Genomic DNA, 26,764 nt, shown 5'->3' on the forward strand with positions numbered 1-26,764 from the left:
GTACTGTAATGTTCTGCATACAGTGTAGGTGTATTACAAATACTTTGATGAAATATTCATTTATAAAATCCAATACACTGCTGCGTGCTTAAAATCCAAGGTCCAACCTCCAGTTGATAAATCAGAAGATACCATCTACCCGTACAGTACCTTTTCAACAGTTTACATGGGCAACTACCATCGACTACCAGAAGTTAAAATCAGTTTGATCTATGTGTTGTGTAAATGATGGGTATTTCAAAAAGTTTTTCAGAAATTCATGCTTACCTTCACCAGCAACCGAAACACAGCGAGAGGTGTTGTCTCCTGTAACCAACGTGACAATGGCACACTTCTTGCTGACTCTGCAGTTTGGCACATTGTCCATTTTCACACCATAGATCGCAATCGTCTGGGTTAAAGAAAATCAAAGGCATTAACATTTAACAGTTTGCTTGAAGCTTTAAAATGCAGTCACCAGCTATTCAAATATGGGCATAATCCAAGGACAGCCTCCTAGCAATTGAAATGACAAATTTATTGTGGATGCTGTGGAAGCATACGCCAAATCATGGGTCAAAAGAGGGAGCGTGTTTGAAGTTGCAAGTGTGCTGTTCATATGTTGAAGTAAGTGCACGATCCAGTCGTTGGTAGAATGCACACACTGAATCCCATTCTGTTGCAGCCAGCTCTGATTGAACTTCTGGCTGGCCAGCATGCTTGGTTTGTATTTGTTTTCACTGACGGCCAGTTAGAAGTCTGCCAAAATAATTCATCCACATGCTGTATATGTTCAGCCGGAAGTTGACGTTCGTCAACTACCATTTCCCCGATGGACTGTCCATCCGAGACCGTGTCCTCAATTTTATAATTCTCTCATATTTCCAAGTAGTTAATGATATCGACTTGCCTGATAAGCTGAATGGTCGTGGATTAGAACCCCAATGTCATTTGGTCATGACACATTATATTTTATTGACAACTGAAGCATTTCTTGAAACGTCTGTCGGCGCGGAACCGGAAAGCCGAGAACTAGAACACTTTCGACGTATTTACACCACTATCAATCGAAATCGTATTGTGTGTTGTTAGGCTGAATAAGGTTATGCCACCACTGTCTCAAGATGTTCAAGAATATAAAGTATAAATACTGAGATATTCGCAAAACTATAACTGCACTCGTTGATGGTAGCTGCTTCATACTGTACGGGTTGTTGGTTTCTTCTCACACAAAACTGTTTTGGTAGTTGCAGCTATCAAATTTGATTCATTCCCGTTTCCTCTATTGTACTTCACTATTGTACTTCACTATTACATATATTATAACAAAAAGATATACTGCGATAATTTGTTCTGTAGCTGCCTGCCATCGATACTCGTTTTCATTGCTATTACTGCGCAGAAAAAATTGTAACATTATTTAACATTTGTGTAAGCACCATCCACAGAATGTCATCCAGGTTCGCCAAAGGATATTGATATTGACAATATCACCGAAAACATCTCCGTTTTATGAGTGGGATTAAAAATGCAGTTCACCTCGAAGAATCAGACAAAGGTGATTTAAGCCCAGAAGGTTCCAAGCTTAACATTGTTGTGCCATAAAGACCCATTTTGAATAAGGTTGAAAACACTCAGATGGCCCAGGCTCCTTCGATGAGGTTCTTGCTAAAATTTTAGAATCTGTCAGTGGCACTGCTTTAAAACTATGCGTAGATGAGACTAAAATAAAAGCATGGCGATATAGGTATGTTAGGCCAAAAATAGGCCATCATTGGAGGAAAGGCAAAGTAGACTTTCGGCTTACAGCTGATGTGGAACATCATGAGCGTAATGACACGATCCAGACAACAATGTGCTTAGTTCTACAAAGACAGAATGTGACGACAACTGTTCTGTACGGTAGGAATGTACTGTAATGTTCTGCATACAGTGTAGGTGTATTACAAATACTTTGATGAAATATTCATTTATAAAATCCAATACACTGCTGCGTGCTTAAAATCCAAGGTCCAACCTCCAGTTGATAAATCAGAAGATACCATCTACCCGTACAGTACCTTTTCAACAGTTTACATGGGCAACTACCATCGACTACCAGAAGTTAAAATCAGTTTGATCTATGTGTTGTGTAAATGATGGGTATTTCAAAAAGTTTTTCAGAAATTCATGCTTACCTTCACCAGCAACCGAAACACAGCGAGAGGTGTTGTCTCCTGTAACCAACGTGACAATGGCACACTTCTTGCTGACTCTGCAGTTTGGCACATTGTCCATTTTCACACCATAGATCGCAATCGTCTGGGTTAAAGAAAATCAAAGGCATTAACATTTAACAGTTTGCTTGAAGCTTTAAAATGCAGTCTACCCTCTATAACCACAGCCTATTTGTAAGTAGAGTTCAAGACTAGATAGTAACAGGTTTGTTTATTTTTGTTGGCTCGTTTGTTTGTCGCTATCAAGCAACATGCAGCTGTCATGAAACACTACCAGCAACACAAAGACATTGATGCAATCTTGGACGAAACAACACACAACACAGTAAGACTATTCGGACTTCATTAACATCCACATTTGTCAAATGTTTGTGCTGTATAGGATCATATGTTCTGTTGAATGAATGGAAAATTAAGGCTTTGTGGTTAACGATATGCAGTGTTCTGTTAACAAAATATAATTACATCACGGAAAATTTTTATTTCAGACTAGACTAATTATTAGTGTTGGTTCGAAGGAAAAAAATGAACAGTCAGCGTTTACTCTGCAGTCCACTATGAATATACCTGCTCCCACTGGATCATTCTCAAGCACACGCATTATGTACGACACTTCTAGTACATCGTTGACGTCCCCCTGTGATGGCATGTGGCATCCCCAGTGTCCGAATCACTCTTGTTATGGTATGTGGCATCCCCAGTATCCGAATCACTCTTGTGATGGTATGTGGCATCCCCAGTGTCCGAATCACTCTTGTTACGGTATGTGGCATCCCCAGTATCCGAATCACTCTTGTGATGGTATGTGGCATCCCCAGTGTTCGAATCACCCTGGTTATGGTATGTGGCATCCTCAGTGTCCGAATCACTCTTGTTACGGTATGTGGCATCCCCAGTGTCCGAATCACCCTGGTTATGGTATGTGGCATCCCCAGTGTCCGAATCACTCTTGTTATGGTATGTGGCATCCCCAGTGTCCGAATCACCCTGGTTATGGTATGTGGCATCCCCAGTGTCCGAATCACTCTTGTTATGGTATGTGGCATCCCCAGTGTCCGAATCACTCTTGTTATGGTATGTGGCATCCCCAGAGTCCGAATCACCCTGGCTATGGTATGTGGCATCCCCAGTGTCCGAATCACCCTGGTTATGGTATGTGGCATCCCCAGTGTCCGAATCACCCTGGTTATGGTATGTGGCATCCTCAGTGTCCGAATCACTCTTGTTATGGTATGTGGCATCCTCAGTGTCCGAATCACTCTTGTTACGTATGTGGCATCCCCAGTGTCCGAATCACTCTTGTTATGGTATGTGGCATCCTCAGTGTCCGAATCACCCTGGTTATGGTATGTGGCATCCCCAGTGTCCGAATCACCCTGGTTATGGTATGTGGCATCCCCAGTATCCGAATCACTCTTGTGATGGTATGTGGCATCCCCAGTGTCCGAATCACCCTGGTTATGGTATGTGGCATCCCCAGTGTCCGAATCACTCTTGTTACGGTATGTGGCATCCCCAGTGTCCGAATCACTCTTGTGATGGTATGTGGCATCCCCAGTGTCCGAATCACCCTGGTTATGGTATGTGGCATCCCCAGTGTCCGAATCACCCTGGTTATGGTATGTGGCATCCTCAGTGTCCGAATCACTCTTGTTATGGTATGTGGCATCCCCAGTGTCCGAATCACTCTTGTGATGGTATGTGGCATCCCCAGTGTCCGAATCACTCTTGTTGTGGTATGTGGCATCCTCAGTGTCCGAATCACCCTGGTTATGGTATGTGGCATCCCCAGTGTCCGAATCACCCTGGTTATGGTATGTGGCATCCCCAGTGTCCGAATCACCCTGGTTATCGTATGTGGCATCCCCAGTGTCCGAATCACCCTGGTTATGGTATGTGGCATCCTCAGTGTCCGAATCACTCTTGTTATGGTATATGACATCCCCAGTGTCCGAATCACCCTGGTTATGGTATGTGGCATCCCCAGTGTCCGAATCACTCTTGTGATGGTATGTGGCATCCCCAGTGTCCGAATCACCCTGGTTATGGTATGTGGCATCCCCAGTGTCCGAATCACTCTTGTTACGGTATGTGGCATCCCCAGTGTCCGAATCACTCTTGTTATGGTATGTGGCATCCCCAGTGTCCGAATCACCCTGGTTATGGTATGTGGCATCCCCAGTGTCCGAATCACCCTGGTTATGGTATGTGGCATCCCCACTGTCCGAATCACCCTGGTTATGGTATGTGGCATCCCCAGTGTCCGAATCATTCTTGTTATGGTATGTGGCATCCCCAGTGTCCGAATCACTCTTGTTGCGGTATGTGGCATCCCCAGTGTCCGAATCACTTTTGTTATGGTATGTGGCATCCTCAGTGTCCGAATCACTCTTGTTATGGTATGTGGCATCCCCAGTGTCCGAATCACTCTTGTTACGGTATGTGGCATCCCCAGTGTCCGAATCACTCTGGTTATGGTATGTGGCATCTTCAGTGTCCGAATCACTCTTGTTATGGTATATGGCATCCCCAGTATCCGAATCACTCTTGTTATGGTATATGGCATCCTCAGTGTCCGAATCACTCTTGTTACGGTATGTGGCATCCCCAGTGTCCGAATCACTCTTGTTCCGGTATGTGGCATCTTCAGTGTCCGAATCACCCTCCTTTCAACAGATCTACTGCCTTCAGGCATTTTGCTTTAAGGTATTTAATGTGCGGTAAGAAGGTTAAATGAGAATCGAAAATTAAACCCAAGAACTTGGCCCCCTTTACAACTTTGATGGGAGTGCCATTTAAAGATCAAATGATCAAGGGTACTACGATTTTTCCTGAAACCACACTGAATATTTGTGATCAGGTTATTGGTTTCAAGATACCAAGTTAATCTGTAGTTCACCATACGTTCCATGGTTTTCACAGCTAGTGAGAGATATCAGCCTGTAATTCGACGGATCTGTATTATCCCGGCCAGGTTTTGGTATTGGGACTACAATGGCATTACGCCAAGAAGGACGAAATTCCCCAGATGTCCATATTTGGTCAAATATATCTGAAAGTGCCATAAGACATGGTTCAGGCAAGTGTTTCAATAGCTGATAATGTATGTTGCCATCACCCGCTGCAGTGTCATGAGCTCAAGAGCTGTATGTAGCTCATGTAATGAAAACACTGCATTATAATCTTCACCGTTATTGGAGTCAAAATTAAGTTTTGCTTTTTCCTACTGTTTCTGATACCTCTGAAAGTCAGGAACGTAATTTGCTGATGATGAGTTTTTGATAAGAGTTTCGCCAATTTTTTTTCCAATTTTAGATGTGTCAGTTATTAAATTATCACCGTCTTTAAGATGGTGAAAGGCCGTTTTGAACCCTTGCCTTTTATTCTCTGAATCATGTTCCACACCTTAGACATAAGCGTGCGTGAATTATTTTGGAAATATAGTTTCTCCAAGATTGCCGTTTGTTTTGCTTGAAGGTACGACGTGCCTTAATATTTTAAATTTATTTAAATTGTGGACAGTTGGGTGATGACGGAAATATTTCTCTGCCTTTTTCCTCGCTTTTCTAGCATTTCTGCAGTCTGCATTAAACCATGGCTTCCGTACATGTGGAGCTGTAGAGGACCTTGGTATACACTCATCAGCAATTTCAGTTGAAACGTCGGAAAACACGTGAATAGGATCAGCCATATAAAAAAACCCATTCGGGTCGTAGTTTAGATGTCCATAAAGTTTGAAATAAGGACCAATTTGCTTCGGAAAAATTCCATCTTGTGTAAGATGGCGAATCAGTTGGAAATATTTCTGACAGTATCGTTGGAAAGTAATCACTTCCACAGAGGTCATTGTGGATTGACCATTCAAACTCATTGAGTGCAATAGCGTCTGCAAGAGATAAATCAAGGGTTGCAGGATGCAGATAAGTGCTCGAACCATCATTGTATATACACAAATCATTATTGGAAATAAATTCTTCCAGTGTTTTAACCTTAGTGTTAGTATTTGTACCACCCCTAGAGGATTATGGCCATTGAGATCACCCATTATAATGCAGGGTTTCGGAAGTTGATCATAGAGAGCTTGAAGATCAGACAGGTTAAGTGAGTGAGAAGGCGGAATATACAACGAACATATTGTAAATGCAATAAGAAGAGTGAGTCTCACTGCAACGGCTTGGAGAGTTATGAATATCATTTTGCTTTACGAGGATTGAAGATCCGCCAGTGGCCCTGTCACCTGGAGGTGAGAAAGAGTGATATGCATCGAACTGACGGAGATTAAAATCATCTGTCTGTTTCAAATGAGTTTCCTGCAGACAAAATAACGATGTGTCAGGTCTTGAACTAAAATATGCAACTCATTAAATTTGTCTTTAATTCTCTACAGTTCCACTGCACTATAGTTCTGGAAGACATTATCGTTTGGGTGGGTTGATTGGGGTTCTACCCCGCGCTTTCTTTGAGGGCGACAAGCTCTGTCAGCTGGGATGGATGTGGTCCGATACATCCATTTCCTCAAGTGATCCAAACTTGTTCTACAATTTGATTTTATTATCTGACCCCTTTATCGTTTCTATCAGACATTGAAGCAGTTGTAGTCGGAGATACGACCTTTTCAGTAGACTGAGCTGTATCTGTCTGAGTGGACTGTTCTGAGATAGACTATGGAACATCAGCAGTGAACCTGATCACAAGGGTTTGATATCTCTCACCTTACCTGCAATGCCAGAGATACCTTTTGAAATTGCAAAGGGATTTTCTTTAAAGGAGTCTTGTCAAGGGTCCTCAATAATCAAAAAACGTGGCCAGTGATCAATTTGTATAGAGGGTCGATGCTGATCATCATTTTCCAGTTGACGTTTGTTTTTTCAGTTAGCGGTTTGGTAATCCATGATTATTGGTATATTGGTTCGTCATCCGAGCTCTCCACCCACCACGGAGTATCACAAGGACAATGCCGAAGCAAGCGGGCCTCCAGCTTACAGCATCAAGGATACCCGGATTATATACTCCAGCAGAAGAATTACCCAGCACCCACCACGAGGAAGTGGCCGTTCACGGGTGCCGTGGTAGGTGTAGCGTGTACTGTTGTAGGTGTAGTGTGGTAGGTGCAGTGCTGTAGGTTTAGTATGGTGGGTGTTGCGTGACAGGTGTAGCATGGTAGGTGTATCGTGGTACTTGGAGGATGGAGGATCTACCATGATAGGAGTTGAATAGTACGTTAGGGGTTGTAGGTGTAGGATGGTAGGTGTAGCCTGGTAAGTGTAGGATAGTAGATGTTGCATGGTAGGTGTTGCATGTCAGGTGTAGCGTGGTAGGTGCAGCACGTGTAGTTTTGTAGGTGTAACATGGGAGTGTGGCATGGTGATGATAGGAGCTACATGGTAGGTGTTATGTTCTAGGTGTTAATAGTAGGTGTCGTTATGGTAGGTAGCACTAGTCTAGAACTTTTTGACCAGCCCTCGTTTCAATGTAGGTGTTTTGTGATAGGTGTTCCAATGTAGATGTCACGTGATAGATGTCACAAGGTAGGTGTTGCATGGTGGGTAATGCGTGGTATATATAGTGATAGGTGCAGCGTGTTACGTGTGTTTTTTGTTAGTTCATTCCAGTCCTGGCTTGATATTTTAGCAAAGACGTGACTGTGGCCACTTTGAAAGTTTCGGGGACCAAAGAATCCTTGAGCGATATGTGATATGAAATCAAGTGCATTGTTATTAATCCCTAGGATAATGATCCCCAACTGAAGACAATTTTAACCTTGTCCATCGACTGCAAAGGCGCGGATAAGGTAGGTGTAACATGATAGTATGTAGAGACGTAGGTATTGCACTATACGTGTTGCATTAATGATCGTTATATCAATGTTATAATATATGTTATATATTTCAACCATAAGGTCAACCGCGTTTTAACGGAGTTTTGGTTTGTGAAAAATGGCATGGTGGCAATGACAGCCTGTATAGTTTTCTCAGTAGTCGTCTCGTTTTCAGCATTTACGAGAGAAGTACCAAAGAATTTTTGTTAATTTGACACCTGTGTTTACGTATGACTTTGCTGCTGCTTAGTCAGCGTCTACAAATTTCAGTTTCAGCCCCGAGAATATTCGGACAAATTAGAATAAGATAAGTAACTGAATGGCTCTCCAAATGTATAGTTTTTATGTTTCGAGCAATTTGGATTGACAGTGCACATCGCGCACAGTACATGTGTCACATCAGTCAGTCAAACTAAGGAAGGAGAAAATAATGTGACTCGTCGGAAAACAATTTGCGATGTTATGTCCAAATATATAACTTTTATTGGGTCAAACAGCACTCAAATGATATATGTCTGCAACTGTGAAAGTTTTAAATCATGTTCACAACGTCAGGTAATTTACAACTGCATCTTATCGTGAAAAAATCAGTAAATTTTAAAAACATTTTCAAGTATGTCAATGGCCATGTCATAACAGGTTCATTTCTACCCCAGCGTTTCTTCTCACAGAATACGGCGTTAAGCAACATTCATTCATTCATTCTTTCTTCCCATAGAACTATACAGCTTAAGGCAACTTTGTTTGAAAAATTATTGCGATAGTGATAAAAGGAAAAGCGGATGTAATCGGACCGATTAAACATTCTTTCAGTTATTAAATATATAATATAAATGGTCTGTATTTGATTCTACCCTTCGGTGTATTTTTAAGGTGAGAGGAGATAGGATCGATGCTCATGCTGTTGATCACTGGATTGTCTGGTCCAGACTATATTATTTACAGACCGTCGCCATATAGCTGGATTACTGCTGAGTGTGGCCTAAAATTAAACTCACTCACTCACTCACTCAAGGTCAGGTGATGACAATGACCTTGATACACAAACAAACCGTACGTCATTCAAAAACCTATTATCTACAAAATTTGTTTATACTGTTAAGACAAATTGGAAATATAGTTGTGCGTGCTCGATCTATGACTTGTATTGATGGTTTCTGCTTAAATCTCTCCAACAGTAATCAATCCGCAAAGGTACAGTCAATGCCATATATGACGCTTTTTTGTTTTATATGTCAGGGTTTTAAATGGTTTAGTGCAGTATGTTTAAGTTGTGAAATTAGATGTGAATTGAGGAATCATTTTTATGGTTATCAAAAGAGGATAAGGTTGTTTTTTCATGTGTGTCCAGTAAAAAAATTTACACGGTGATGGATTCTGTTGTTAGCAAACGTACTTGCTTGTGACATTGGTTCATCGGAAAGGTGACCCTTGAAGACTCGAGATAGAACTGATCTTCTTGCTGGTCCGAAAAGGCATCTTGTTGGTCAGACTCGCTGACGCGTTTAACAAAAATGCTGCTAACCCGTGAACATGTGAGTTAAAATTAAAATTAGTCTGTAGTGGCCCATGCTTGTACTAAACTGTGTCCAACGCGTAGATACTCATGCTGTTAACCTCTGTGTTGTATGGTTCAGACTCTATTATTCAGACAACAGCCATATAGCTGGAACACTGCCGAGTGCGGTGTTCTACAACAAATCAACCAAACCAACCAGTAGAAAGGAAACATCTGCCCCAACGGAGAACAAAATCACGTGGACGATTATGCATTGCATGAACAGTAGCTGGAATAATGTTGGGTGCGGCGTTAAACAACAACAAGCAGCCAACCAACAACAGTGCGTAGATCGATGGTCATGCTATTGATCACTGGATTGTCTGATCCAGACTCGATTACTTACAGACCGCCGCCAAATTCGGAAATTACGACTCCAAATTCGACTTTAAACACAAAACAAACCTTTAGTGCTGAATCAAATTCTGGAAGTTAAACCAAAGCACTCACAAACCTAATCTTGCATCTCAAGTACATGTCATCGCTGTTTTCAAACGGTATCCACGAAGCAAGTGAGTCAGCTGGTGCACAACCGTCTCCGGGATAAATTACTTATGTAGGCTGACCATGTACATGTATATACTGGGACATTCAAGGCCACTGACAAAGCCCCATGTAATGTGAAACATATATATCACTTCTGTGCCAGTTACGTTCATTTATCCACAGTCTGAACCATTTTACATACATGAAGTGTTTAGGGAACGAAAAAGAGACATGGATGGGAAAATATCAGATGTAATATATGCCATCTTGTGATCAAAACAAACGACGAATCATATGCTGAACTTTTATTGGAAACGAAATAACATTTCGATCGATGTCTTGTCTGATTTAGGTAATCACTTGGTGTCATTCCTAGATATTCTAGCATCTCTTCAGCCTAGTTTCAAGTGAACTAACTGCTTCTGTGGAACCAATCTGGAAGATGTCGCCCGGTTTTGAAGCAAGGCTGTTGACAGAGGAATTGGCCTCCACGTTAGAGAGAGCGACAACAAATACCTCTGCTTTAGCATGCAGTCGAGGAATGTTAGCATCGATAACATCCCTTTTCGATACTGTGTCGAACCCATCTGTGAACATGATGACCACGTTGTCAGCATTCCGTCGGTCGCCTTTTGACGGTGTGAAAACAGAATTGACAGCCACGTTGATGGCCTCGACAATGTCCGTCTCAGCACCGCTTTCGTAGACCTGGTTCTTGAGAGCTGCCATGACACTTGACTTTCTGTTTCTGTACTTCCTCAAACTGAATACCACTTTGGCGTTTGTGGAAAATACCACATATGCAACGTTATTAGCTCTACGGTTAATGGCCAAAGCACTCAGCAATCTTTGTTCAAATCGTCTCACGTTTTCAAAGGACTCATGGCTGACGGAGCGGGATACATCTTCCATGATGAGGATGTCAAGTTGCTGTTGGGTGCAATCTGAAAAAAAACACGTGCAAAGTTTAAATGTTGCTCCTTGTGTGTCGATGAAAGGAAGTAATGGTAGTGATTATGATTGTTTTAGTTCACGTGTTGCATACAGTGTTATGATAATGCGACGCAGAAGAAGATTGCCATTATTTCAGCATTACATGATTTCATATTGTGATAATTTACTCCAGTATGAACTCTTTGCTCAGGTTCTCACACAAAACAGTACTTTGCATCGTTCGAAACATTCATATGCCAGTATTGACAGTTGCAGGTAATCATGCGCAAACAGACAATACCAAGACAGCTGTCGTTTATTTCCTGATGGCTCATGGGCCAATTATGTGACGTTGGCCTGCAAATAATGTGTATCTCCAGTGTCTTTTGTCATAGGCCGAACCAGTCTGACATGGCATTGGTAGATAAATGCAGCTATTAGTGTCATATTGTCTGCTGTATAAGGCCCCTGTAACCCTGGTGTCAGCATTTCCCATAACCATTGCCATTTGACACGGTCCTTGTTGACATTGTGTAGGTACGTGGGGACAGGGTTGCCGAATCATTTCGATGACGGAGAATGTGTTTAGTAATCACTATGAAATGGTGATGACACCACGTGTTCGGAAAAAAGTTTAAACACTGCCCGACGGGTGGCAAACGTCATCAACATATGCTGCGCTTAGTTATTTGTTCACCTAAAATGTTTCTCTGTGTGTTAATATCAAATGGGCAGTTGCATCGGATATCCGTTTTGTCACTGATGCATCAAATTGGGAAATTTCTTCCACATGTCTAACATAAAACTTCTTGAAAACTGGGCCTTGAAAGTTGTAACAAAAATTAAACAACTTCTGAGTCACATCACGCTCTTTCAAATCTTTATGAAAAGAGCACGCTCAGCTGTGCTCCAAGAAATGTGTCAACCAAAGGCTAGAGCTGTTAGACTATTGACGTGAAAGGAAGGCTGACTTCTAAAAGTCATAAATTGTAGGGATTCTTATAAGACTGTTAATCACAATTCCGGCGAATTATGTCGCCGGTTACATTTCAGTGCTGTGTCTCATTAGATTATTCTTTACATTTCAGCAAAACAAAAGAGGTCCAGTTCGATGACTAAATACTCATTATGTATGAACGCGAGGTTATTTACTTATATAAGATCAGAGATGACTTTTACTCAATGTACTTTTTTTTGTAATAGTATTAACATTAATGAAATGACTAAGAAAAACGTGACATATAAATACTTGTTAAAGTTAGAGGTTTTGGTATAGTCATTTAAACATTTTGAGTCCTTTATCCAAGATTTTGTTTTTGGTTTTTGTCAGTTTACATGTATTCAAAAATGAGGGAACTCTCACATGAGCCTGAAGATTAAACTGTCAATGCTAAACGTACCTGTACAGTTCCGACCCCTGAAACCACGAGCACAGGTGCATCTGTATGAGCGACCTCTTGGCGTGCAGGTTCCTCCATTTTCACAAGGACTTTGAATACAATGATCAAGGACTGCAAATTGAATAGCAAAGTTAGTCGTCACACTGTCTTTCGAATTATACAACCAAATGTGACATATTCGAAAAGAATCAAGGTCGTGTTGTGGGTACACAGGGCAGAAAAGTGTTCTATAAATGTAGTCCTGATACTTGAATCCTTTATCCAAGATGTTGTGTTTGGCTTTTTCAGTTTATATGTATTCAAAAATGAGGGAACTCTCACATGAGCCTGAAAATTAAACTGTCAATGCTAAACGTACCTGTACAGTTCCGACCCCCGAAACCACGAGCACAGGTGCATCTGTATGAGCGACCTCTTGGCGTGCAGGTTCCTCCATTTTTGCAAGGTCTGTTAATGCAATGATCAGGGACTGCAAATTGAATAGCAAAGTTAGTCGCCACACTCTTTCGAATTATACAACCAAATGTAACATATTCGAAAAGAATCAAGGTCATGCTGTTGGTACACAGGGTAGAAAAGAGAAAAGTGTTCTATAAATGCAGTCCTGATACTTACAGTATGTATGTATGTATGTATGTATGTATGTATGTATGTATGTATGTATGTATGTATGTATGTATGTATGTATGTATGTATGTATGTATGTATGTATGTATGTATGTAGGTAGGTAGGTAGGTAGGTAGGTAGGTAGGTATGTGCATACGTATGTGTGTGTGTGTGTGTGTGTGCGTGCGTTTTGAAAACTGGGAATCTCCTCTTTTCTGCTGATATTATTGCACGCACGCACGCACGCATGTATGTATGTGTGTGTATTATCTATGCATGCATACATGCATGTATGTATTTACTTTGTAATGGTTTTATTTTGCTACAGATGTTAATATGACACATAAAAGTTCGCAGATGTTCACATTCAGATAAGGATGCATAGATAGATGATCATTATTCGTAATGCTGGATATGAGGTACAGCTCATACAAGTTGGACTATATGTAATGGCCATAGGGTCAAAATCATTTTTACAGTATACATTGTTTCTCAGCAGATGTTATATTTGTATGAGTAAGTGTAGGTACATACTAGTGTTGCTTCGTATTCTATAAAAAAACAGCTAGTGCAGACTGGACTGCATCTAGTAACACGCAAGGCATACGGTATGTTTACGTTAAAGTGACAAGTTACATTTGAATGTTGTCACTGATTAGATTATTCTTTACATTTCAGCAAATCAATGGAGGTCCAATTCGATGAATAAATACACAACTCATTATATATCAACGCGAGGTAATTTAACTATATAAGATCAGAAATGAGTTTCATTTAATGTATTTTTTGGTCGTAGTATTAACACTAAAGAAATTACTGAGAAAAACGTGGCACATAAATTCTTGTTACAGTTAGATGTTTCTAACTCAAGGTATATTATTGTCACAGTGTTAACATGAAGATTACCACGAAAAAACGTGGCACATAAATACGTGTGAGAGTCCAAGATTTTGTGTGTGACGTTTTCAGTTCCCATGTATTCCGAACTGAGGGAAGTCTCACATGAGACTGAAAAGCAAACTGTCATTGTTAAACGTACCTGTACAGTTCCGACCGGTGAACCCAGGAGCACAGGTGCATCTGTATGAGCGACCTCTTTGAATGCAGGTTCCTCCATTATTACAAGGTCTATTAATGCACTGATCAGGGACTGCAAATTGAATAGCAATGTTAGTTACCACGCTGTCTTTCGAAAGATACAAAACAACAAAAGCAACATATTCGAAAAGAATCAAGGTTATATTGTGGATACACATGGCATATACATGTTCTTTCAATACAGTATTGGTCAATAAATATTCATTCATTCATTCATTCATTCATTCATTTCCCTGCAGATTTTACATGACGTATAAATATTAGTAGATGCTCACATGCACATAAGTATGCATATATGGATGATCATTATTATTAATTGTTATAGTGGAGTATACAAACAGACATTGAACTCACAAGTTTAAAAGCAGTGTGTGGAAAGTGGACCAAACTGCAATGAATTTGGACTGATTATTGTTTGTAAAACCAATAAATAGACATGACTAATTGTAACTTAATATTTCTTTTTAGATGTTTCGAATACTGGAGTTCTCTCCTTTTCTACACATATTGTTGCTATTGTGTTTCCTCATTAGACAGATAGAAATCTTTTAACAAATATGCTATTTCAGACCAAAGTCTGATGATGTCAGCATCAGGATGTTGGAGAAGGCAGTATTTTGTCTGTTACAAAGCTGTCGTTAGACCTTACATCCCCAATCGAAAGCAAAAGAAGTGGGACACTCAACTAAGTATCGATGCAGTACACACAATTAAACATTTATTAGTTGCACCTATGTCCTGATATGAGTACAGATTTGAGGAGGTCATGGTACGACAATGTCCCATTGGTCATTCTCGATATATCCATGAATTTATACACAAGTTAGAAGGTCATTCTCCGTTTTGTATCTCTCGTAATGACAGAATCACGGTGACCTGCTCGACTGTGTTGAGGTTTCCATCACTAGGGATAAGAATTTCAATGTCGAAAGACAGAATGATGTTTTGAGTTACAGGTATTTCAGAAAAATATTGTTGTTAGACCAATTTTCACTAAAGTTGTGTAAACAGCTAAATATTTCATGACAGATAGTTGAAATTAACAAGTGATATTGCTAGTGGCCGTATCTCGGAGGGTGTTAAAGTGCTGTCAAATCATTGTCCTCATGAGAAGGTGCGTGTGTCCTAAAACAATTACATTTAAACATACTACTATTTTAAACCACAGTATATAAACTGATTTAATTTATGGTTAGAGTGTCTAAAATTGATAACATCTGAAGGGATGGTGTAAATCCAGTGAGAGTCCATGCAGGAAAGAAATATACTGCAAGTCTCCATTGTCCCACAACCGTGAAGGTCCCGGGGTAGAATAGGCCTTCAGCAACCCATGCTTGTTGTAAGAGGCGACTAACGGGATCGGGTGGTCAGGCTCTCTGACTTTGTTGACACATGTCATCGGTTCCCAATTGCGCAAATGTTCACGCTGTTGGGCACTGGATTGTTTGGTCCAGACACGATTATTTACAGACCGTTGCCATATAGCTGGAATATTGCTGAGTGTGGCGTAAAACTAAACTCACTCACACCATTGTCCCAAGTATGGTAATCTACCTGCAGTTATTGGCGATCAATGGTCGGTTTTATATGGTATAATTAATACGTTCTAGATTTGGATACTAGTTGTAAATTTATATCGTTGAAAATGTACTTGTTACCTGTAGTTGAAAATGTTACTTGCATATTTTTTTACTTACTATAAATCTATACAATGACTTATACACGATATGGCTGAAATACTTAAGATGTGACATAAAATCTTAACTCATTACTTAACTCAGTTCCTGATAAACGTCAGTACGTCTCCTGATAACGCTGCTAGCACAGTGCATTTACAGAAGAGATAATACATTTCAAATCAGTTACATCCAGGATTTGTTCATGTGAGGCACTGACGTCAACAAATACAACTTCCAGTCTTACATATTGACAGTTACATAAATTGGAGAAAAATAATCCATTCAAACACCATATGTACTAAAAACGAATGTCAAATCTTGAATCCTAAAGTAAAACACGACAATGTGAAATTGATGTCGTAGATAAATTCGTATTTTAAACTTTTAGGGAATTCTATTCGTCTGTGACAGAAAGGGGTTTGGCGATTTCTGTGACCGGTTACATATGAATGCTGTGACTTACTTGATTATTCTTTACATTTCGGCAAAACAAAGGAGGTCGAGTTCGAAGAATAAATACTCAACTCATTATATATCAACGCGAGGTAATGTAACTATATGTAAGGTCAGAAATGACTTTTATTTAATGTATTTTTTTGTCGTAGTATTAACACTAAAGAAATTACTGAGAAAAACGTGGCACATAAATTCTTGTTACAGTTAGATGTTTTAGTACAGTTAGCTAAACATTTCGAATCCTTTATCCAAGATTTTGACTTTGACGGTTTTGATGTATTTCAAATTGAGTGAAATCTCACATTAAGTGAAAAGCAAATTGTCAATGTTAAACGTACGTGTACATCTCCGACCCGTGAAACCAGGAGCACAGGTGCAGTTGTATGTGCCGCCATATGGACTGCAAGTGCCTCCATTAGCACAAGGTCTACTACCACAACGACTATAGTTGACTGCAAATGGAATAGCAAAGTTAGTTCCCACACTGTCTTTCAAAATATAGAAAGCAGCCACAGATAACATATTGTATGTTCTATCATGTTAAACCAATACGTGCTACATATCATGAATTGTTAATATTAGCTGACGAGAAACACATTCTAGCTTTAAGTATCTAACTCAAACGAAACCTACCAGTTTGAGCATATCGACTTTACAGTATTAAAGTTTGTTCTACATTATACACCGCTATGCACTCACTGTATTTCGCGTATATTAAATGTACTTTAGGTCATGTGACCTCCATATTGAATAAAATTGTCATTGTCATTAACATATTTGAAAAAAAATCAGTGTCATGCTGTTGACACACAGGGCCTAAAAGTGTTCTGTGACTGCATTCCTGATACTTACAGTATTGATCAATACATGATTGATTGATTGATTGATTGAAGTGTGCTTATAGTATTGGTCAATGCATTATTTATTTATTGACTTTTTTATGTTTTTATTTTTGCTAGAGATGTTTACATGACACATAAATATTTGCAGATGTTCATATTCAGATAAGGATGCATATATATAGATGATCATTATTCGTAATGCTGGATATGAGGTACAGCTCATACAAGTTGGACTATATGTAATGGCCATAGGGTCAAAATCATTTTTACAGTATACATTGTTTCTCAGCAGATGTTACATGTATATGGGTAAGTGTAGGTACATACTAGTGTTGCTTCGTATTCTATGAAAATAACAGCTAGTGTAGGCTGGACTGTATCTAGTAACACGCAAGGCATACGGTATTTTTACATCAAAGTGACCAGTTACATTTGAATGTTGTCACTGATTAGATTATTCTTCACATTTCAGCAAATCAATGGAGGTCCAATTCGATGAACAAATGCTCAACTCATTATATATCAACGTGAGGTAATTTTACTATATAAGATCAGAAATGAGTTTCATTTAATGTATTTTTTGGTCGTAGTATTAACACTAAAGAAATTACTGAGAAAAACGTGGCACATAAATTCTTGTTACAGTTAGATGTTTTAGTACAGTTAGCTAAACATTTCGAATCCTTTATCCAAGATTTTGACTTTGACGGTTTTGATGTATTTCAAATTGAGTGAAATCTCACATTAAGTGAAAAGCAAATTGTCAATGTTAAACGTACCTGTACATCTCCGACCCCTGAAACCAGGAGCACAGGCGCAGTTGTATGTGCGGCCATCTGGACTGCAAGTGCCTCCATTAGCACAAGGTCTTCTAGCACAAGGACCATTGTTGACTGCAAATGGAATAGCAAAGTTAGTTCCCACACTGTCTTTCAAAATATAGAAATCAGCCACAGATAACATATTGTATGTTCTATCATGTTAAACCAGCATGTGCTAAATATCATGAATTGTTAATATTAGCTGACGAGAAACACATTCCAGCTTTAAGTATCTAACTCAAACGAAACCTACCAGTTTGAGCATATCGACTTTACAGTATTAAAGTTTGTTCTACATTATACACCGCTATGCACTCACTGTATTTCGCGTATATTAAATGTACTTTAGGTCATGTGACCTCCATATTGAATAAAATTGTTATTGTCATTAACATATTTGAAAACAATCATTGTCATGCTGTTGACACACAGGGCCTAAAAGTGTTCTGTGACTGCATTCCTGATACTTACAGTATTGATCAATACATGATTGATTGATTGATTGATTGAAGTGTGCTTATAGTATTGGTCAATACATTATTTATTGACTTTTTTATGTTTTTATTTTTGCTAGAGATGTTTACATGACACATAAATATTTGCAGATGTTCATATTCAGATAAGGATGCATAGATAGATGATCATTATTCGTAATGCTGGATATGAGGTACAGCTCATACAAGTTGGACTGTATGTAATGGCCATAGGGTCAAAATCATTTTTACAGTATACATTGTTTCTCAGCAGATGTTACATGTATATGGGTAAGTGTAGGTACATACTAGTGTTGCTTCGTATTCTATGAAAATAACAGCTAGTGTAGGCTGGACTGTATCTAGTAACACGCAAGGCATACGGTATTTTTACATCAAAGTGACCAGTTACATTTGAATGTTGTCACTGATTAGATTATTCTTTACATTTCAGCAAATCAATGGAGGTCCAATTCGATGAACAAATGCTCAACTCATTATATATCAACGTGAGGTAATTTAACTATATAAGATCAGAAATGAGTTTCATTTAATGTATTTTTTGGTCGTAGTATTAACACTAAAGAAATTACTGAGAAAAACGTGGCACATAAATTCTTGTTACAGTTAGATGTTTTAGTACAGTTAGCTAAACATTTCGAATCCTTTATCCAAGATTTTGACTTTGACGGTTTTGATGTATTTCAAATTGAGTGAAATCTCACATTAAGTGAAAAGCAAATTGTCAATGTTAAACGTACCTGTACATCTCCGACCCGTGAAACCAGGAGCACAGGCGCAGTTGTATGTGCGGCCATATGGACTGCAAGTGCCTCCATTAGCACAAGGGCTTCTAGCACAAGGACCATTGTTGACTGCAAATGGAATAGCAAAGTTAGTTCCCACAGTGTCTTTCAAAACATAGAAAACAACCACAGATAACATATTGTATGTTCTATCATGTTAAACCAGCATGTGCTAAATATCATGAATTGTTAATATTAGCTGACGAGAAACACATTCTAGCTTTAAGTATCTAACTCAAACGAAACCTACCAGTTTGAGCATATCGACTTTACAGTACTAAATTTTGATCTACATTATACAACGCTATGCACTCACTGTGTTTCGCGTATATTAAATGTACTTTAGGTCATGTGAGCTCCATATTGAATACAATTGTTATTGTCATTAACATATTTGAAAACAATCAGTGTCATGCTGTTGACACACAGGGCCTAAAAGTTTTCTGCAAATGCAATTCTGATGCTTAGAGTATTGATCAATACTGTGCTTATAGTATTGGTCAATACATTATTTATTTACTTTTCAATGGTTTTATTTTTGCTACAGATGTTAAGATGACACATAAAAGTTCGCAGATGTTGACGCTCAGATAAGGATGCATAGATAGATGATCATTATTCGTAATGCTGGATATGAGGTACAGCTCATACAAGTTGGACTATATGTAATGGCCACAGGGTCTAAATCATTTCTACAGTATACACTGTTTCTCAGGAGATGTTACATGTATATGAATAAGCGTAGGTACATACTAGTGTTGCTTCGTATCCTATAACAAAAACAGCTAGTGTAGGCTGGACCGTATCTAGTAACACGCAAGGCATAAGGTATTTTTACATCAAAGTGACCAGTTACATTTGAATGTTGTCACTGATTAGATTATTCTTTACATTTCAGCAAATCAATGGAGGTCCAATTCGATGAATAAATACACAACTCATTATATATAAACGTGGGGTAATTGGTTTATACACGATCACACACGACTTTTACTCCATGTATATTTTTGTCATAGTGTTAACATGAAGACGTTACCACAAAAAACGCGGCACATAAATACGTGTGAGGGTTAGAAGTTTTAGTTAAGTCATTGAAGCATTTCGAATCCTTTATCCAAGATTTTGTGTTTGACGTTTTCAGTTTACATGTATTCCGAAGTGAGGGAAGTCTCACATGAGACTGAAAAGCAAACTGTCAGTGTTAAACGTACCTGTACAGTTCCGACCGGTGAACCCAGGAGCACAGGTGCATATGTATGAGCGACCTCTTTGCCTGCAGGTTCCTCCATTTTCACAAGGTCTATTAATGCAGTGATCAGGGACTGCAAATTGAAAAGGAAAGTTAGTTCCCACACTGTCTTTCGAAAGATACAAAACAACCAAAAGCAACATATTCGAAAGGAATCAAGGTTATATTGTGGATACACATGGCATAAACATGTTCTGTGAATACATTATTGGTAAATACATTTTCATTCATTCATTGATTCATTCATTCATTCATTGATTCATTCATTCGTTTCCCTGCAGATGTTTACATGACGTATAAATATTAGTAGATGCTCACATGCACATAAGTATGCATAGTGCTACGGTCAAGAATTTCCAGGACTGGAGTTTGTAACATGCAGACACCAAATGACCTGGCTTCTTACAATACGCACAAACAGGATCAGAACCACTGGTAGTCTTAGGCTTAGACTGAAAAGTATGTGACTGCTTGCCACTAGAATTTGAACCTGTTCTAACACCACTGTAACCTGCATGTCCTGAAGTCTTAACCGTGGAAAAGCCCTTTTGGCCAGACTTAAAAGAACTCTTATGAGTCAAACAATGCTCATCTGCCAACATTGCTGCCTTATGTAAGACATCAACCTTTTGTTCATCCAAATAAGTCTTAAGGTCAGCATGAACGCTCTGCTTGAAATCTTCCATCAACACTAACTGTCTCACACCATCAAAATCTGTGACTTCCTTAGACCCACACCACCTATCAAACAGTGTTTCCTTTTCTCTAGCAAACTCTACAAAAGTCTCCTTGTGCCTTTTGTGAGCACTTCTGAATTTCTGACGATAGGCCTCAGGTACTAACTCATAAGCTTTCAAAAGTGTACTTTTCACAAGATCATAATCTGAGTTTTGCTGTACTGACAAAGCTGAATAAGCATCCTGAGCTTTACCCTTCAAAACAGTTTGCAACAGCATAGTCCATGACTCCCTAGGCCACATGAGATTTTCAGCAACTTTCTCAAAATGTAGAAAATATTTGTCTACTTCTTTCTCATTAAAAGGGGTACAAGCCTAGCATGCCTTGCAATGTCAAAAGTGGAAGAATCTAAAGGCTGAGAAGGGTTTCCAAGTTCTTTCAAAGCAATTTCCTTGTCAACTTGCAATTTCTTCAATTCTAATTCCTTTCTATTTCTGTCTCTTTCTATTTCCTTCTCTATTTCCTTCTCCATCTCAAACTTTTTCCTTTCTTTTTCTATTTCCATCCTTTTGAGTTCTATTTCTAATTTTTTTCATTTCCAACTGGTCTGAACATTCCTCTGGCACCATTTCCAAAACATCATCTTCAAAAATTCCTTCATGAATGTAATGATTCAACACAATTTTCAAAATCTTAAATTTCCTCATAGCAGGTTTGGCGTCAAGTTTGAGATGTGAAGAAATTTGCAGCAAATCTGACTTCCTCATGATCAACTGACTAATTGTCTCAGAGTCAGGGGACAATACAAACTTCTCAAGTTCAAACACCATTTTGCTGGTTCAACAATTAACTTGTTGCAAAATTGCAGAAGTTTTGGAATATATTTCACAAAAGGTCTCAAATGTCAAATGAATTCTATCCTGGACCAGCTCCGAATTTTGTTACGGTTAAGAATTTCCCGTGACAAACTATGTAAGAAATCCCCTTGTAAACCAGCAAAACAGAAGAAAGACAAGTTGTAAACGTTCAAATTCTATATTGTTATACGACGAGAGCAAGATATACAGAGTCACAAGTCAAAATAACAATGCAGGTACAATTGAAGAGAGACAAAATCTAAGTCATTGGATCACAAAAATACAATATAGCAAACTGTTGGTGTGAGAGGGAACAGCTATGGCAAAATGTAAAGACAGCGATCGGTGTGACAGCAGATGATGTAGATTCGGGATTTCAAGTGTTGGTAGTAATCCAGCAAATATGAATGAATGTCAGTGAGTGAGTGTGAGTGTCGCCCTCAACACGGCAACCAGCCTTTATATGTGATTACAAAGTCATTTCCCGAAAGTTCGGGCACAAACGACTATCGTCGTCCGGAATGTCAGAATGCTAAAAGTGTTGACCAGATGTTAAAACGAAATGTGACCCATCATATTTAACATTCAAAACACTAAATGTTGTGGCCCAATAATAATTATTACTGAATTAATAACAAAATATACAGGAAATACACACTCGTAACAATAGATGAATGTTCATTATTATTAATTGTTATAGTGGGGTACACAAACGAATATTGAACTCACAAGTTTAAAAGCAGTGTGAGGAAAGTGGACCAAAATGCGAAGAGTGTGGACTGATTATTGTTTGTAAAGCCAATAAATAGACATGACTTAATATTTCTTTTTAGATGTTTTGAATACTGGAGTTCTCTCCTTTTCTACACATATTGTTGCTATTGTGTTTCCTCATTAGGCAAATAGGAATTTAGAAATGAGGAAATATGCTATTTCAGACCAATGTCTGATGATGTCAGCATCAGCATGTTGGAGAAGGCAGTATTTTGTCTGTTACAAAGCTGTCGTTAGACCTTACATCCCCAATCGACAGCAAAAGAAGTGGGACACTCAACTAAGTATCGATGCAGTACACACAATTAAACATTTATTAGTTGCACCTATGTCCTGATATGAGTACAGATTTGAGGAGGTCATGGTACGACAATGCTCCATTGGTCATTCTCGATATATCCATGCATATATACACAAGTCAGAAGGTCATTCTCCGTTTTGTATCTCTCGTAATGACAGAATCACGGTGACCTGCTCGACTGTGTTGAGGTTTCCATCACTAGGGATAAGAATATCAATGTCGAAAGACAGAATGATGTTTTGAGTTACAGGTATTTAATCATTATACTTCAGAAAAATATTGTTGTTAGACCCATCTTCACTAAAGTTGTGTAAATAACTAAATATTTCATGACAGATAGTTTAAATTAACAAATGATATTGCTAGTGACCGTATCTCGGAGGGTGTTAAAGTACTGTCAAATCATTGTCCTCATGAGAAGGTGCGTGTATCCCAAAAGCAATTACATTTAAACATACTATTATTTTAAATCACAGTATATAACATGATTTAATTTATGGTTAGAGTGTCTAAAATTGATAACATCTGAAGGGATGGTGTAAATCTAGTGAGGGTCTATGCAGGAAAATCATGTACTGCAGGTCTCCATTGTCCCAAGTATGGTAATCTACCTGCAGTTGTTGGCGATCAATGGTCGGTTTTATATGGTATAACTAATACGTTCTAGATTTGGATACTAGTTGTAAATTTATATCGTTGAAAATGTACTTGTTACCTGTAGTTGAAAATGTTACATCTATAAATTTTTTGTGTTTACTTACTATAAATCTATACCATGCTTTTTTCACGATATGGCTGAAATGCTTAAAATGTGACATAAGATCTTAACTCATTACTTAACTCAGTTCCTGATGAACGTCAGTATGTCTCATGATAACGCTGCTAGCACAGTGTATTTACAGAAGAGATAATACATTTCAAGTCAGTTACATCCGGGATTTACTCATGTGAGGCACTGACGTCAACAAATACAACTTCAAGTCTTACATATTGACAGTTACATAAATTGGAGAAAAATAATCCATTCAAACACCATATGTACTGAAAACGAATGTCAAATCTTGAATCCTAAAGTAAAACACGACAATGTGAAATTGATGTCTTAGATAAATTCGTATTTTAAAATTTTAGGGAATTCTATTCGTCTGTGACAGAAAGGGGTTTGGCGATTTCTGTGACCAGTTACATATAAATGTTGTGACTTACTTGATTATTCTTTACATTTCGGCAAAACAAAGGAGGTCGAGTTCGAAGAATAAATACTCAACTCATTATATATCAACGCGAGGTAATGTAACTATATAAGATAAGAAATGACTTTTATTTAACGTATTTTTTGTCGTAGTATTAACATTAAAGAAATTACTGAGAAAAACGTGGTACATAAAGTCGTGTTACAGTTAGATGTTTTAGTACAGTTAGCTAAACATTTCGAATCTTTTATCCAAGATTTTGTGTTTGACGGTTTTGATGTATTTCAAATTGAGTGAAATCTCACATTAAGTGAAAAGCAAATTGTCAATGTTAAACGTACGTGTACATCTCCGACCCGTGAAACCAGGAGCACAGGTGCAGTTGTATGTGCGGCCATTTGGACTGCAATAGCCTCCATTAGCACAAGGGCTTCTAGCACAAGGACCATTGTTGACTGCAAATGGAATTGCAAAGTTAGTTCCCACAGTGTCTTTCAAAATATAGAAAACGACCACAAATAACATATTGTATGTTTTATCATGTTAAACCAATACCTGCTAAATATCATGAATCGTTAACATTAACTGACGAGAAACACATTCTAGCTTTAAGTATCTACCTGAAACGAAACCTGCCAGTTTGAGCATATCGACTTTACAGTACTAAATTTTGATCTACATTATTCACCGCTGTGCACTCACTGTATTTGCGTATATTAAATGTACTTTAGGCAACGTGACCTCCATATTGAATGAAATTGTCATTGTCATTGACATATTTGAAAACAATAATTGTCATGCTGTGGTCACACAGGGACTAAAAGTTTTCTGCAAATGCATTCTTGATACTTACTGTATTGATCAATACAATACTTTCATGACAAATAGTTGAAATTAACAAATGATAGCAGTAGTGGCCGTATTTCGGAGGGTGTTAAAGTGCTGTCAAATCATTGTCATTGTGAGGTGACTGATTTATGTAAGATTACAGATGATTTGTACTAAAGATATGTTTTTGTGATAGTATTAACATGAAGACGTTCCTTAGAAAAACGTGGTACATAAATACGTGTGAGAGTAGTTTTAGTAAAGTTATTTAAGCATTTCGAATCCTTTATTCAACATTTTGTGTTTGACGTTTTCAGTTTACATGTATTCCGAACTGATGGAAGTCTCAAATGAGACTGAAAAGCAAATTGTCAGTGTTAAACGTACCTGTACATTTCCGACCCGTGAACCCAGGAGCACAGGTGCATGTGTATGAGCGACCTCTTTGCCTGCAGGTTCCTCCATTTTCACAAGGTCTATTAATGCACTGATCAGGGACTGCAAATTGAATAGCAAAGTTAGTTACCACGCTGTCTTTCGAAAGATACAAAACAACCAAAAGCAACATATTCGAAAAGAATCAAGTTTATATTGTGGATACAGATGGCATAAACATGTTCTGTCAATACAGTATTGGTCAATACATCTTGATTCATTCATTCATCCATTCATTCATTCATTGATTCATGAATTTCCCTGCAGATGTTTCCATGACGTACAAATATTATTAGATGCTCACATGCACATAAGTATGCAGAGATGGATGATCATTATTATTAATTGTTATAGTGGAGTATACAAACAGATATTGAGCTCACAAGTTTAAAAGCAGTGTGTGGAAAGTGGACCAAAATGCGAAGGATTTGGACTGATTATTGTTTGTAAAGCCAATAAATAGACCTGACTAATTGTAACTTAATATTTCTTTTTAGATGTTTTGAATACTGGAGTTCTCTCCTTTTCTATACATATTGTTGCTATTGTGTTTCCTCATTAGACAGATAGGAATTTTGTAACAAATATGCTATTTCAGACCAAAGTCTGATGATGTCAGCATCAGGATGTTGGAGAAGGCAGTATTTTGTTTGTTACAAAATTGTATTTTACTTACTATAAATCTATACCATGATTTATTCATGATATGGCTGAAACACTTTAGATGTGACAAAAAATCTTAACTCATTACTTAACTCAGTTCCTGATGAACGTCAGTATGTCTCTTGATAAAGCTGCTAGCACAGTGTATTTACAGAAGAGATAATACATTTCAAGTCAGTTACATCCGGGATTTATTCATGTGAGGCACTGACGTCAACAAATACAACTTCAAGTCTTACATATTGACAGTTACATAAATTGGAGAAAAATAATCCATTCAAACACCATATGTACTAAAAACGAATGTCAAATCTTGAATCCTAAAGTAAAAAACGACAATGTGAAATTGATGTCTTAGATAAATTCGTATTTTAAAATTTTAGGGAATTCTATTCGACTGTGACAGAAAGGTTTCGTGATATCTGTGACCGGTTACATATGAATGCTGTGACTTACTTGATTATTCTTTACATTTCAGCAAAACAAAGGAGGTCGAGTTCGAAGAATAAATACTCAACTCATTATATATCAACGCGAGGTAATGTAACTATATAAGATAAGAAATGACTTTTATTTAACGTATTTTTTGTCGTAGTATTAACATTAAAGAAATT

The 26,764-nt window shown here is 38.2% G+C and overlaps 2 protein-coding genes across 10 annotated transcripts in view; both read right to left on the bottom strand.

The window, feature by feature from the left end:
* Positions 1-2,810: 2,810 nt before the first annotated feature.
* Positions 2,811-7,396, bottom strand: LOC137255454 (serine-aspartate repeat-containing protein F-like). Its single transcript, XM_067792891.1, has 3 exons — positions 7,223-7,396; positions 3,464-4,861; positions 2,811-3,377 (listed from the first exon to the last, which is right to left on the bottom strand). Exons 1-3 carry the CDS (start codon positions 7,394-7,396, stop codon positions 2,811-2,813), a joined length of 2,139 nt encoding a protein of 712 aa, XP_067648992.1.
* Positions 7,397-10,347: 2,951 nt separating this feature from the next.
* Positions 10,348-26,764, bottom strand: part of LOC137256273 (fibropellin-1-like) — a 38,431-nt gene continuing 22,014 nt past the window's right edge. For 7 of the 9 annotated variants that reach the window (XM_067794011.1, XM_067794012.1, XM_067794010.1 and 4 more), the window contains 10 exons: positions 25,440-25,550; positions 24,566-24,679; positions 20,384-20,494; positions 19,128-19,241; positions 17,852-17,965; positions 16,569-16,682; positions 14,037-14,147; positions 12,749-12,859; positions 12,391-12,501; positions 10,348-11,001 (listed from right to left, as the gene is read on the bottom strand). In XM_067794011.1, the coding sequence (XP_067650112.1) occupies positions 10,439-11,001; positions 12,391-12,501; positions 12,749-12,859; positions 14,037-14,147; positions 16,569-16,682; positions 17,852-17,965; positions 19,128-19,241; positions 20,384-20,494; positions 24,566-24,679; positions 25,440-25,550 (1,574 nt within the window). In that variant the 3' untranslated portion in view covers positions 10,348-10,438. The remainder of the gene's footprint in view (positions 11,002-12,390; positions 12,502-12,748; positions 12,860-14,036; positions 14,148-16,568; positions 16,683-17,851; positions 17,966-19,127; positions 19,242-20,383; positions 20,495-24,565; positions 24,680-25,439; positions 25,551-26,764) is intronic. The other 2 variants (XM_067794009.1, XM_067794006.1) reach the window with 2 other exon arrangements.

This window comes from Haliotis asinina, chromosome 11 (genome assembly GCF_037392515.1).
Source record: "Haliotis asinina isolate JCU_RB_2024 chromosome 11, JCU_Hal_asi_v2, whole genome shotgun sequence".
NCBI classification, from domain to species: domain Eukaryota; kingdom Metazoa; phylum Mollusca; class Gastropoda; order Lepetellida; family Haliotidae; genus Haliotis; species Haliotis asinina.

Bases quoted from the DNA above. Each gene is read 5' to 3' on its own strand.
- LOC137255454 (XM_067792891.1), bottom strand. From the start codon at position 7,396: ATGGTAGATCCTCCATCCTCCAAGTACCACGATACACCTACCATGCTA. The intron at 4,862-7,222 runs GTAATTCTTCTG...ATCTGTTGAAAG, and splicing joins TTCCTCGTGGTGGGTGCTGG to GAGGGTGATTCGGACACTGA. The intron at 3,378-3,463 runs GTAACAAGAGTG...TACCATAACCAG, and splicing joins ACACTGGGGATGCCACATAC to GGTGATTCGGACACTGGGGA.